This window comes from Callospermophilus lateralis, chromosome 7, assembly GCF_048772815.1.
Source record: "Callospermophilus lateralis isolate mCalLat2 chromosome 7, mCalLat2.hap1, whole genome shotgun sequence".
In the NCBI taxonomy this organism is placed as follows: domain Eukaryota; kingdom Metazoa; phylum Chordata; class Mammalia; order Rodentia; family Sciuridae; genus Callospermophilus; species Callospermophilus lateralis.
The window spans coordinates 127,182,641-127,195,827 of record NC_135311.1 but is presented as its reverse complement, the minus strand read 5'-3'; the positions used below and the strand labels follow the sequence as shown (position 1 = coordinate 127,195,827).

The window sequence follows — 13,187 nt, the reverse complement described above, 5'->3', positions numbered from 1 at the left end:
GTGTCACTCCAAGGTACCTAAGTGCATGTGCAGCAGGTTGAGCATGGCAGGGTTTGACTCGGCCCCTCTCCTGTGAAGGGGACTGTGATTACCCACCCTGCAGGCTGGTGGGCAGGACCCCAAGGCAGTTAGTGAGGTGCCTGAAATGTTGCTGTCCTCTGTGTCCCTCAGAGGGACAGGATGCAGGCCCCTGGCATGTTCTAACCACGCCGCCTCCTCTCTTCCAGGATCTTGGTCAACATGGATGACAACATCATCCAGCACTACAGCAACCACGTGGCCTTCCTGCTGGACATGGGGGAGCTGGACGGCAAGATTCAGATCATCCTGAAGGAGCTGTAGGGCCCACGCCCCCAAACCCCAGACCCGGGAAGTGGCCCGTGCCACACCAGCCTCTCTGCATGCCTCAGTGCTGTTACTTGAATGTGCTCCTTGAGGGAAGTGGCCCCCAAGTCACAGACCACAGCCGTCAAGCCAGGAAGGGACTCCGAGGGTCTCCCGATCCGAACTCCATTCTTGCTTGAATCCTGCCAGTGCCCGCCCACCAGACGCAGTGCCCTGGTCAACACCCTCCCGGCCGGTGCCTCCTCTCCGTCCCCTGCCGGCTGCCTTCAGAGGTGGAGCCCTCCCCCCTCAGGCCGCACAGCCATTTCGACCCTGGCATGGCCGGCTCCACCCTGGCATGGCCTGCCCAACCCTGGCATGGCCTGCTCCGGATTCTTCCGTCAACTTCAGACCAAGGATTTCTCACCCTTTGGTCACTTAACTTGAAAATGCTTGATTTTCAGTGCAAATGACTTTTAAAAGACACTGTGGTGGCAACACCTCTTCCTCACTGACTTCTCAAGGCGAGATGTACATAACAGAGCTCTGGAACAAAGTGACCGCTGTCAACACTACCACCTTGCCATCGCGGCTGTACACATTTCTTATTTACAAGTTTCACTTATGTTATATATATAAATATATTATATGTATATATGCAACATTTTATATTTTTCATGGATACGTTTTTATCATTTCAAAAAATGTGTATTTCACATTTCTTGGACTATTTTTTTTTAGCTGTTATTCGATTATGCATTTTGTATACTCATAGTATTTAGTAATAAAAGACTCCCTATGTATTACCTCACACACTGCATTCACTCCTTTTTTGAGGGTCTTTCAGCAAAAAGAGGGGGCAGGGCGGATGAGGCTCCTCTCCGCAGTGGCTCTGTCCCAGAGTGCCTTGCCCTGGGCTGCAGGACGGAGGTGAGCATGGAGGTGAGCCCAGACGTGCAGCCCCTATGGTCCCACCAGGATGACTGTGACAGCCCTAGGATCGTTGACTGAGATAAAGGCCTGGAAGGACCCAGAATGGCCATGGCGAGGAACTCCCAGCTGGGGCCAGGGGCAGAGCCCAGGTCTGGGAGCCACATGACCTGCTTCTTATACCATCTCTGCATCCCCTCCAGGCCATTGCTTTCTCTGGGGCCAGCTCCTACTGGCTCATAAAGTGACGGTGCACATCTCTCCCAACAGCATGGCCAGTGACATCAGTTGGTGCACTGAAATCAGCCACGGGGCGGGGCGGGGGGGGGATATAGGCCAAGCCCTGTATTAACCACAAGTCAAGGCTTCCTTCCTTCCTCTCCTCTTCCCTTCCCACCGCTGCATCCAGCCTGTTTCCTTGGAAGGTGCAGGAGGTGGTCTACACTGGCATCTGAGAGCCTCAGGGTCATGATGTGGGGGAGGGGATGCATCCCTGAGCACCTCCCTGGCTTTAATCCCACCACCTCTGCTTTTTACATATTAAGATTTGTTTTAAATGTTTATCTAAACAAAACTCTTTTTAAAGATTGAAAACCAAGATTCCTGTTAGGACCTTTCAGCTCCACCAGAGTTTATGGTTCCATTCCCAAGGCCCTGCCATGAGTCAGGGCTGGGACCAGGGTCAGGCTTGGGCATAAAAATTAAGGGAAAAAATAAAAAAATTTAAAAAATAAAATTAAAAAATAAAAATTAAGGGATACCAAAGAGCTCAGTAAAGTAGTTAAATAAAAGAACAATGAAGCGTCTTTTAAAATTGAGACAAAAAAAAATTCACTTTGAACAAAATCTCAAAATGTTAAGGACAGGCTTAGCGTCACGGATCAGGCTCCAACATGGCTCCTGTAGCCCTGCCGGAGGGACCCTGTAGAACATCCAGGGTTACTCTGCTCCGCCCAGGCCTCACTAGTGCTGTGACATCACTCCAGAGGTCAGAGAAAAGTGAAGTGTGAAGGTTAAATGACCGGAGGGCCACTGGATGTGGTGGTACCCACCCGTAGTCCCAGCTGAAGCAGGAGGGTGGCAAATTGAGGTCAGCTTGGCAACATGGCCCCATCTCAAAAAAAAAAGAACCACCACCTGAGTGCTGAGCAGTTACACAGGCTGCAGGCACACAGTAGGTGCTCAGCTTTCCTTCTTCTGAGCTTCCTACCCAGCTCCCCTCCCAGAGCCACCTGGGAACCTGCTGCCTCTCAATCTTGATCACCTGTTGGAATCACCTTGACACTTTCGCTGGCCCTCTTCTCTCCACCCTCTTCTCCCCCCACTGCCCAGACCCCACCCTGGAGTAATTAAATGAGCTAGTGACCCTGGGTGGGGTCAGGTGTCAGTACTTTGTGAGTTCCCCAAGTGACCACAGCATGCGATCAAGAACCTCGGATGGAGAACTACTGCTCTAAAGGGGCGCCACTCCACAGGCCTTGGAGCCTCTGCAGCCCCCTGGGTCTGCCCACGCTTCTGCGCAGCAGGAATCACCAAGGTCAACAGCACGGGGCTCCCCCAGCAGCTTGTTGGGAATGCAGAATCTCAGGCCCCACCCCAGACATACCAAACCTGCATTTTAATAAGATCTCCAAGTGATTTGTGCGCACACTGAAATTTGGGAAATACTTTACTAAACTGTTAGTGTATCCTGACACTAGCTAGGTACGCTGCAGTCACACTCAGAACTTCAGTGAAGACACCAATGATGGACCAAGTCAGAACTCCAAGGGCTGCAGCTGTGCATGCTCTCAGCATGGCCCCTATAATGGCTCCCTCCTTTTCTTTTTTTGAGGGGGGCAATGAAAATTGAACTCATATTCCCAGCCCTTTTATTTTTTGAGTCAGGGTCTTGCTAAATTGCTGAGGGTCTTGCTAAGTTGACCAAGCTGGCTTTGAACTTGTGATCCTCCTGCCTGAGTCTCCCAAGTCACTGGGATGACAGGTGTGTGCCACCACGTCCAGCAACAGCTCCCTCTTGAGGTGAGCCTGGTGTCCAGCTGTGGGTAGGAAACCTCAGGGGATGCAGCTGTGAACAGCCCGTGACATCTTAAAAGAGGAGGAGGATCAAGACAGCACCCTGAGCCTAGGGCCTCAGCGCAGTATGTCAGCCATAGAATGTGGGTTCTGATCGGCCGACCAGCCCTGCTGTTCTCTCCTCGGGTCTCTTTCCTGGCCCACTTGGAGGGGGTCACTGGAGAGAGAGTTCAATTGGCAGAGTCCTCTGAAGGGTGAAGAGGGCTTTGTGGTTTTCCTGTACGTTATCACCAGCCCCAAGCCCAGCAAATAGCAGCCAGTCACCTGCTAAGTCACAAAGGGTACCCAAGGTCAGAGGAAGCTTAAAATCAAGGCCTCAAGATCTGGCCCCAGTGTCAAGAGCCTGGGTCAAACAAAGGATGACTCTGAGTGTCAGCTTTGAAGAATCTTACAGAACTTCTAGCATAAATGTGGACAATCAATGACCCCCAAGAGAGTTTCCTTTAACTCAAATAATTATTTCACATTGGAATATAGTTGTCCATATCTCATGTTAAAAGATTTACTATAGTAAAGAGTTCCTGGGCTTGCTGGGCATGATGACCCGCACCTATAATTCCAGCACTCTGGAGGCTGAGGCAGGAGGACTGCAAGTTTGAGGCCAGCCTGGGCAACTTAATGAACCCTGTCTCAAAATAAAAATCTAAAAGGTCTGGGGTTGTAGCTCAGTAGTGAAGCACTTGTGGGTTCAATCCCCTATACTAAAAAAAAAAAAAAAAAAAAAGGATTTCCCTGAATTTAGTAGAAAATCTTCAGCTCTACCGTAGCACCACTTTGCTGGAGCTGAGTGGTGTTGGGTGCCCTGTGAGGTGGCGGCAATCTCGCACCAGCCCCCGTGCCCACCTGACCTGCTGCACTCGATGCATGGTCTGCTCGGCCTCTGAAAGTGTCAGGACTTGGAGCCCCCGAGTCCCACCCCAGCTCTTCCCCTGGAGAAGCTGAGGCCCTGGGAAGTGCAGAGGGAAGCACAAGGTGGTTCTGTCTTTAAACCCCAATTTCCTTGCTCTTCCCACAACCCTCTGGGCTGCCTCTCAGTCACTCCAAGGCCGGCTTTAGTGAGAAGCAAGAATTCCGTTTAATTGAAAGTGTTATTCCCTCCTTTCCCTCCCCCTTCTTTACCCACCCCCAAAGGGAGAACCCAACAGCAGCCAGTTCTAACAGGAAGGCCCAGGGTGCAGCATTCACTGGGAAAACAGCGGCAGCAGAGTGAGAGGCCAGGACCTGTGGGGTCAGGGCTGGGGCTAGGGGAGGTGCGAGAGAGACTCCACGCAAGGCCGAGCGAGGAGGGGCGTTGTGGTGGGCTCCACTTCACCGTGGTTCTGCAGTAGCCCCTCCCTCTTGATGAGGAGAAATTATGCCAGAAGAGATCTGTTAAAAATGGCGTCCAACTTGGTCAATAAGTCTGTCTCTGTCACCGAAGCAGGAGGTCAGGAGGGGATGGAGCCCAGGCTCAGACAGTGTGGCCTCCCTGCCCCTGGGAACTGCTCCGTCCAGGGCTCTGGCTCCAGCAAGGGACTGTCACACGTGCTACACCAGCCTGGGAACCACCGGGCAGCTCTCCGGGGGGGTGTGAAGAAAAGGGCCCGGGGGGCCAGCTTCCAGGTTCTTCCTGAAGGTGCAACATGAAGCCTTAGCTGAGTCGAGGGCCCAGCCAGCACTTCCTGTCTGTCACGGGTGTCTCTGGGTCTTCCTGGCTTCTGAAATCAAGCAGGAGTCCAGAAGTCAAGGGCGGACAGAGGGGACCAGGCTGGGGCACACTCCACCCCAACCCCTGCTCCACGGAGCTGGGGGCTGCTGTCAGGTGGACCCGTCTCCTCCCTGGAGGCCCTGTGTGGCCTGCCTGGGGAGTGCCTGCGGAAGAGCCTGGGCTCTATCTACCCCCTGCTGGGGACACTGCTGGAGCTGGGGGGGGCAGGCAAGGGTGATCGCAGCCCCTTACAGTAGCACTGGGGCAGGGTGGCAGGTCCTCAGCTGTCACATGCAACACAGGTCCTTCTGGTGAATATCCTGGGGAGGGCCAGGCCGGGGCTGGGGCTGGGGCTCTCACTGAGCCTGCGCGGCGCCCGACCTCTCTACATCACTGGGATCCATTTGTGGTCTTCGTTGTAGAGGAACGACTGCTTTCCCGGGAATTCCGGCTTGTAGGTGGCTGAGGGGAGAGAGAGACGGCATGAGAGGGAGAGGCTGGCCCCTGGGTCCTCTGGCCTCCTGCCTCAGGCTGGAAAGGCCCAGGGACCCCTGTGTCTCACGGTGGAGGAGACAGAGAGGGAGGAAGGGAATGGCCTCCTGTCACCTGGCTCTTAACTGGCCAAGGCTGGACTTGAACTTGGCTTGGGGAACGGTTTCTCCTGTTTACATTTTTGTTTGGTGTCTGTCTTGCGGTGCTGGGGTCGAACCTGGGCCTTGTGGAGGCTGGGCCAGTGCTCTGCCATGAGCCACGGCCCAACCCTCTGTTTAACTCTTTAACAGAACAAAATGTGCAAGACTGTTTGCCAGAAATTTGAAAAACATATTGAGTAAAGGAAAATTCTTAAAGACCCAAGGTGTTAGCTTGGTGAGATTTTGTTTTGATTAAGTTTGAAAATTTCCAGAAAAATGAAAGCCAGTTGCAGACGCGGTCCTCTGGGAGGTGAGCAACTAGGACCAAGTAGGGCTTGGGAACCAGAGCCTGCGGTGCTCGTTCTGAAACCGGCTTAACAGGGCCCCTCGGGTGTCCTCTGAGGAAGCGGCCGAGGGGCACCCCCGGCAGCCAGGACACCTGCGCACACCCGAGGCAGACGCCTGCACGTGCTCACCAGAGACCCCTCAGGGAAGTCCCTGGTGCAGGTCATCCCAGCAGCAGGAAGAGCCCAACCTGAGGGTCAGGTGCCCACTGTCAGACGAAGCTCTAGGGGACAGGGCCACAGGGGTCAGACAGGCCGTCCCAAGGTCCCTGGAGCTCACCCTCTTATGGAAGTACAGAGAGTGGTGACAGCCAAGGGATCTGAGGGGAGCTACAGCTAGGGGAGGAAGCACAGATCACCATCAGAACAAGGCCCTCAGGACATCAGCTCCCAAGGGATCCCCCATGTGAGGGAGGGTCACCGTCGGTGCCTCTGTAGGATGGGGGTGGGGCTGGCTGCAGAGCAGTTCACTGAACGGTCCCTGGTCGCCATGAGCAAGGTGTCCGGGCCTCTGTCCCCCCACAGAGGCCCTGTGTGTAGTTCGCTCTCCGGGTGTCCCTGCCTGTGAAACGCCTTGGCCAGACTGGACCAGTGGCTTAATTGTTTTTTCTTGCGGTACTTGGCACTGAACCAGGGGTGTCGTAACACTGAGCCACATCCCCAGGCCTCTGTTTTTATTTTTAGACACTAAGTTGCCCAGGCTGGCCTTGAATTGTGATCCTCCTGCCTCAGCCTCCCGAGTAGCTGGGATTACAGGCGTGTGCCACCACACCTGGCAGGGCGTGTAGATTTTTAGGAATAAGAACTTTTCTGATAATCTGACAAAAGTCATGGCCCCTCGCCACGGAAAATAATGTCTGCAGGGAATTCAGAGTCACTGGCTACCTAGTGCCTGTCTTTGACCTCTCGAACCTTCCCAGTCCTTGGTTATAAATCCCTGACCTGGATCATCTCCAAGAGACCTTTCACCTTAAAAAAACAAAATCTTTGTATACTCTTAAAAACGTGAGATGATGACTCCTAAATCTCCTCTCGCTCTGTAACCTGTTCAGCAAACAGCCCATAAATCAGTGGCGTTCAACGGCCTCGATGACAAACAATCCCAGAGGAGCTGGCGTTTACGATCACTCAGAACAGTCCTCTGACCTGGGCCGGGCAGGCCTTGCTGGGACGGTCCCGCTGTCCACCGGCTGGTGTTGGACACAAACGACGCGCTAGAGATGAAGTGCTTGGGGGGCCCCTCGTAGTCCACGATCTCGTACTGCCCAGGGCCTGGCAGAGACGGCTTCAGGGGCAGAGGCAAAGGCTGAGCAGAGAAGTTCAGCATGGAGTTTTTCCTTTGGAAAAGACAAACGGGAAGAGGTCAGTCAAGTGGTCTGTTGGGAAAGTGCCAACTGTTAGAACAGCCAGAGCCCCACAGCACCAAGGGGCCAGGGCATGGTACGGGAGAGCTGGCAGAGCCTGGCTCGGCTGCTCGTGAGCCCTGAGCCCCCGGACCTCAGTTTCTTCATCTACACGAGGGTGATCATAGCAGTACCCACCTCGGAGGCTTTTGCCAGGGTTAAATGAGATGATGCAGCTCAAACATGGCAGCACGCAGAACAGGGCCTGGCCTAGAGCTGAGCGCTCGGAATGCCCTGGCACAGCTCTGGTTACTGCGCCAAGCAGGAAGGGCAGGGGCGACTGATCGGCAGTGCCTGTTGGAGCTCTGTGGAGAGCTCTAAGGCCTCGGGTGGGCTCCACGGGAAGAGTGTGGGTGGTCTACCCGTCCCACGTTCCAGGATTGTGGTATCCCACGACTAGCAGGTACCTAGAGACTGCCCCGAGATTCCAGAGGTTAAGGTTCCAGAATTCTGCTGGATATCTTCCTGGAAAGGCAAGATCCAGGCGTGGAGAGACACTGGGGGGCATCCAGAGCGCTCTCGTGACCCAGCTGACACCGGCACTCTTTTCTGTCTTCTGCCTCCTCAGGGACAAGGGGTCTCCTTTTCTCTCTGGCATGAGAGACCACAGAGAGCTGGGTCCCGGGCGGAGTCCAAGCCCCGGCACTCACTCGTTTCTCCGTCTGTAAACTGAGGGAGTTGGGCAGGGTGACCTCTGTCGTCCCTTCCAGTTGTGACCCTTCGCCAGGCCTCAACTTGCAGTTCTCCTGGTGGCCAGGTGTCCTGGGGGTGTCAGGAAGGCCTGCCTCCTCCTGCCTGTCCCCAGACTTTCTTCCAAGGTCTCTCACCAAAGTGGAGCCAAGGCTCTTAGGGCGTGGGGTGGCCCGGGGACCCTCACCCCTCCTCCAAGCAGGGGGACGACTAGGGATTCCTGGGTCCTGGCATTCTGTTGCCACCACATTTTTAAACCCACAGAGACCAAGGCACGTAGAGATGTCCACTCCGTCTTCTTATTTTGTTAAATAAGTTGGTGTCTAGAGAGAGAGAGTCACGTATTTAAAGTCACCGAGCACATGGGAGGGATGCTGGCGTGAAGTCATCGGGGCCGAGCAATTGGAGAAGGCACCATGGTCGAGGGGATGGAGTTCCAGGGTTGAACAGACCTGGGTCTGAGTTCCGGTCATGCCACCAACTGGCTGTGAGACTTTGGACAAGTCCCTGAGCTCTTTGTACCTCAGCATCAGTGTCCTTAGCCAGGAGCAACAACGCCTGCTCTTTATAGAAGTGTTACAATGAAGAGAGAAAAGGCACGTGAAGCACCAGCGCGTAGTAGGTGCTCAGTAAGAGTAGCCGTTGTCGTGGTCCTGCAGCACCGCAGAGAAGCAGCTAAGCTTCAGGAGAGAGAGGTTTGGGCCTCACTCAGAGCCACCCAGAGGCAGGGGACTTCCGCACTGCTGTGGAGGCCAAGGAAAGCTGCCCTAACCTAGCCTGGGGCTCACGTCTTGCGATGGGGGACAGCTGGCCTGGACACTTATGTGTAGAACAAAGATGGCCACCCCAGGAACAGGAGGAGCGCTGCCTCCCTTTGCTTCCACCCCAGTCTGAATAGAACTGGGCACAGGATGTGGCCGACATCTGTCCCCTTATAAACAGATGCTGCCTTCCGCCTGGCCTGGCTGTGGCTCCCTCTTTGCAGCACCCCAGAAATTTGGTGAGTGGGTGACTGGCCTCTGAGAGGCAGGCTTGAGTCCTGGAATGACAGCCAAGAGGAGCTGGCCATGCCTGGGTTGCCTGTTGGTCAGGGCTGCCCCAAGCCCAGGAGGCCACCCTGTGCTTTGAGAAGACCACGAGGTGTCTGCTCTGCTGCGCAGGGTGGCCCGCAAGAGGCCTCAGCAGCTGAGCCACAACCCTGGCGGCCAGGGAGAGCCCGAGAGGTCCCTTCCTCTGCTCTGTCATAGGCCAGGGGTGGCTCAGCACCCTCAGCCCGATGCTGGGGGTCTTCAGTGGCACCAGCCATGTGTGTGACTCCATCCACAAGGCTCTGGGCTAAGGCCCAGGCCTGAATGTCCTCGAGGGCTGGACAGTCCCTGAGAGTTCAATCATGGCTGCTGAAGCTAAGGCAGGACAGCTGTGCTCTCAGACAGAAGGTTCCCTCCCCACTCGCCAGCTGTGTGTCCTCAGGAACGTCCCTTGGCCTCCCAACCTCAGTTTCTTCATCTGTGAAATGGCGGCAGTGATACCTGGCCCCAGCAGTGTGGGACTGACCACTGCTTTCCTCGGGTTACTTTTTGACACGGGTTAGGACAGAGTTTAAAACTCTGTGTGGGGAGCAGAGACCAGCAGCTCCTTCTGGGGAACCCGGAAGCCCACCTTGGAAGGGTAGCAGGTGCCCTGCAAGGGAAGCAGGCGACCTTCAGGTGGGAAGGACAGGCCAGCAGCAGCACAGCAGGACACCAGCAGGGAGGGCATCACAGCCCCAGGGCACAAGGGGGTGGGGGACACCAGGAGAGGAAGGCTGGGCCCTTCCGCTGCCTGCCTGCTTGGCTTGCTTCCAACCCCCTCCCCCAACTGACCCAAGCAGGAGAAGTTCCAGGGAAAGCTCTGTGGCCTCTGGAGCCAGCCTATTCCACCCAAACACTCTGCTCGGCAGTCCCTGCCCCGCCCAGGGCGCCCCTCTGCCCTGCCAGCTCGGATTCAGGCTTCACCCTCCGCCCTCCCCGACTGGCAGCCCTGGACAGTCCCCTCCGACCTCCACAGGGAGGTGGAGGACCCAGATGTGGGTCCCAGCTCCAGCCCACAGCACAGCTGCACGTCCCTGAGGGCGCCGGCACCCCCTGTCCCCTAGGAGAGGCAGGGGGTTGACAGGGGGCCCAGGTATCTGGGCCCAGCGCACCTGCTGCTCTTCCTTCCTTTGTCCCCAACCTGCTAGATTTCCAAGCCTTCTACCTGCCCCACTCTGGAAGGGAAGGAGGGGACTGTGTCTGATTCAGCAGTGGGACCCTCAGGGAGGACACTCACTGAGCCTCAGAGGAACGCAGAGGGGCCGAGGCAGCAAAGGAGCCCCACCCTGAGCCCCACCTAAGACTGAGCCTCGGCCAGGGGCGTCCTGTGTGGCGGTGGGACTGGACATGCAGACCGGACCCAGGGCAGCCGACACAACTCTGTCGTCAGGGGCTTTATGAGCGTCCCCTTGAGAGCAGAGCCACCTGCTCTCACCCCACGGAAAGGAAACAGCTTTCAAAGGCTCTTGGTTGGCCCCCAACAGGATGAAATGTGTTGGCAGCTTCCAGCTGAGCTGCTTGCAAATCGCCCAGATTAATGAAGGCTTGGAGGACCCGGCAGGTCACTGCATCCGAGACCCTTGGGACACTCCCAGGCACAGATTCACTCTGCCTCAGGGGTTCCCAGGGCTGGGAGGGGTGAAGGGGCAATTTTTCTCAACATTAAAGGGCAGCGATTTGCCCCGGGGGTGGAATGCGGTGTCTGTTCAACAGGTAGCGGGTGACAAATGACAGTCACTTGGGAAGAGGCCTCCCATATCTAATTGGAAATCCAGGGGTTCTTCAGTGGGGTGCAATGTAATTACCCAAATTGGAGCGGGGCCAGCAGGCCTGATTCTTTGGCTCTGGCTGTGACACTGCAGCGTGTCTGTGCAAAACCAGGGGCTTAGAGACTCCAGGAAGCAGCTCCAGGTTAGAAGGCAGTCCCTGGGCGCCACCTCCACAGGCGGGTGGGCCTTGAAGCTGCACCAGGAGGAGCCCTTTTGATCTCCAAAGCCCTTACCCTGACCCGCCCACTCTCCTGAGTCACTCAGGACCTGGAAGGGAGACCTTGGCTGGCACCAGAAGCTGATAAATCCTCTTAGCTTTGAGTCAGCAAGTGGCACAGCGACGCCCCGGGATGTGCTCTCCAGCCAAGGAGCTCAGGAGGGCTGGCACAACACATTGCCAGCCCTGGCACGGCATCGGCCCTACAGGGGCTACCCCAGGAACACAGGTGGGTGCGAGGACCCAGACTGGGCCAACCCGAGCTCAGCGGCCACGTCCTCTCATCCTGGCAACACGTCACCAGGGTTCTTCCGCAGTTCACTGCGATGAGTCACAGTGCTCTTACCCCAATTCCCAGAGATGAAGGACCCGGAGCTCCCAGGAGCTAAGTGACCTGCCTGCCCCCGTCCCCGGGGCTGGAAAGTGGGGATGGTGGGAGGCCCCAGACCCTGACCTCAGAGCTGGCACTAACCCCCCGCCGTGCTGCCACAAGGTCTCCCTGGCAGACACACTGAGCGGGCACCCCTGAGCGCTTCAGTCTTTCTCCTGCTCCCCGGGCTCTGCTCTTGGGGGGTCACAAGGGCTGAACTCCTCATGGGGGAGAGTCCACCCGGCCTCACGTCCCGGCACCCTGGAGAAAGCAGAGCCCCGTGCTGTGTTTGTGAGCTGTAACCCCAAGGATGGGGACCCTGGAGGTCCGCAGGTGACCAGGCCACAGTGTCTGGGGAGGAAGCAATGCCCAGGCTGACTACCCACCATGGGGCCCAGGCTCCTGTTCCCCTACCCTCCAGGACACAGAGGGAAATGAGTGGCACTCGACTGGTGGGAGGCTTGGATAGTCCTTCAACCTTCAACCTTTCCTTCCTATTCCACCGTCTCCTTCATGGCTCAATGTAAACAGATGAACACTCTTCTAGAATAGTCCACGGCCTATCCGTTTTGTCTTCTTGTTTTTAAGTAAAATTGCAGATTCTCACCTCCGTCCTTTCTTGTCAACTTATAAGCGGACATTTTGGGCCTCTCCTCTGTGGTCCAGGCTGGCCTCAGTTCACTGTCCCCTTCTGTGCTCCCCTGAGTGACATGGCGAACAAAGCTGGGTCCCAAAGCGCCAGATGTGAGCAGGTCCCCTCTTCACTCGTGGAGAAGGGAGGCCTGGGGACGTGGTGTCTGCATGGGGGACCAGCGCACAGGGCTTCCCTGCTGGACGAACCAGATCCTCCATTCACGAAGCATCACAGAAAGCCAGTGAGCGCCCGACACCCCAGACACACAGGGCCACCCATGGCCCCACTGGTGCCCCATGGGGGGTGTGGCTACATGACCTGGGGTCCCACGTGAGCCAGCATGTGACAATGCTCCTCTGCCTTGTGCTGGGGTTGTTCCTGGGAGGACCTGGCTGACGTGGCATCCCGTTCCCCTGAGCACCCACAGACCTACGGAGCCAGCTGAGTGACAGGCGGAAATGCCACCAGATGAGAATGATGAGAATGACTTCAAATTGCTGCTCCAAACCTGAGCAAAATCCAACCAACCAGGTAAAAGGGTTAAAAACGAAAGGTTCTCTGCTCTCCTGTCTCCTGTGGCCATTTTCCTGGAAGAAGCTTCCAGATTTGTGTTGGGGCTTGAGCTGCCATTTCAAATCCCAGCTGTTGCTGATGACCTCTGTGTCCCTGGGATGTGGAGCAATGCCAGCTGCAACAGGAGTGACGGCTGACTCTCTCATCTGCACACCCCAGGTGACCGAGGGCTGGGACACCACACGGAGCCGAGAGGCGAGTTCTCCTGTGTCCACCAAGAGGGAGTCACAGCTGTTTCCAGTTCCTCCTCCCGCAGGCCTTGCAGAAGCCCAGGAGACGGACTCTCGTCTGCACTGAAGCCTGAGGCTCACTCTCAACCACTCTGTTGACCTGCAGAGCAGGGGACAGCTGGCACGTGAAGGTGACCCAAGCCAGCCTGCAGCAGGAAGTCTCTGACATTTGGAGGGGCCTGTTTCCGGAGACTGGGAAGGGGGGCCGAGCTGCAGACCCCAGGAACCGCAGGGCAGG

The 13,187-nt window shown here is 56.3% G+C and overlaps 2 protein-coding genes across 2 annotated transcripts in view; one reads left to right on the top strand and one right to left on the bottom strand.

Moving 5' to 3' along the window:
- Window positions 1–625, top strand: part of Grhl3 (grainyhead like transcription factor 3) — a 32,667-nt gene extending 32,042 nt beyond the window's left edge. Inside the window, exon 16 of the mRNA XM_076861033.1 lies at window positions 228–625. Coding sequence (XP_076717148.1) covers window positions 228–342 — 115 coding nt within the window. The 3' untranslated portion in view covers window positions 343–625. The remainder of the gene's footprint in view (window positions 1–227) is intronic.
- A 3,756-nt stretch (window positions 626–4,381) lies between these two features.
- The window catches only part of Stpg1 (sperm tail PG-rich repeat containing 1), a 32,997-nt gene continuing 24,191 nt past the window's right edge, over window positions 4,382–13,187 (bottom strand). Inside the window, exons 7-8 of the mRNA XM_076861032.2 lie at window positions 7,140–7,330; window positions 4,382–5,479 (exon numbers count right to left, since the gene is read on the bottom strand). Coding sequence (XP_076717147.1) covers window positions 5,403–5,479; window positions 7,140–7,330 — 268 coding nt within the window. The 3' untranslated portion in view covers window positions 4,382–5,402. The remainder of the gene's footprint in view (window positions 5,480–7,139; window positions 7,331–13,187) is intronic.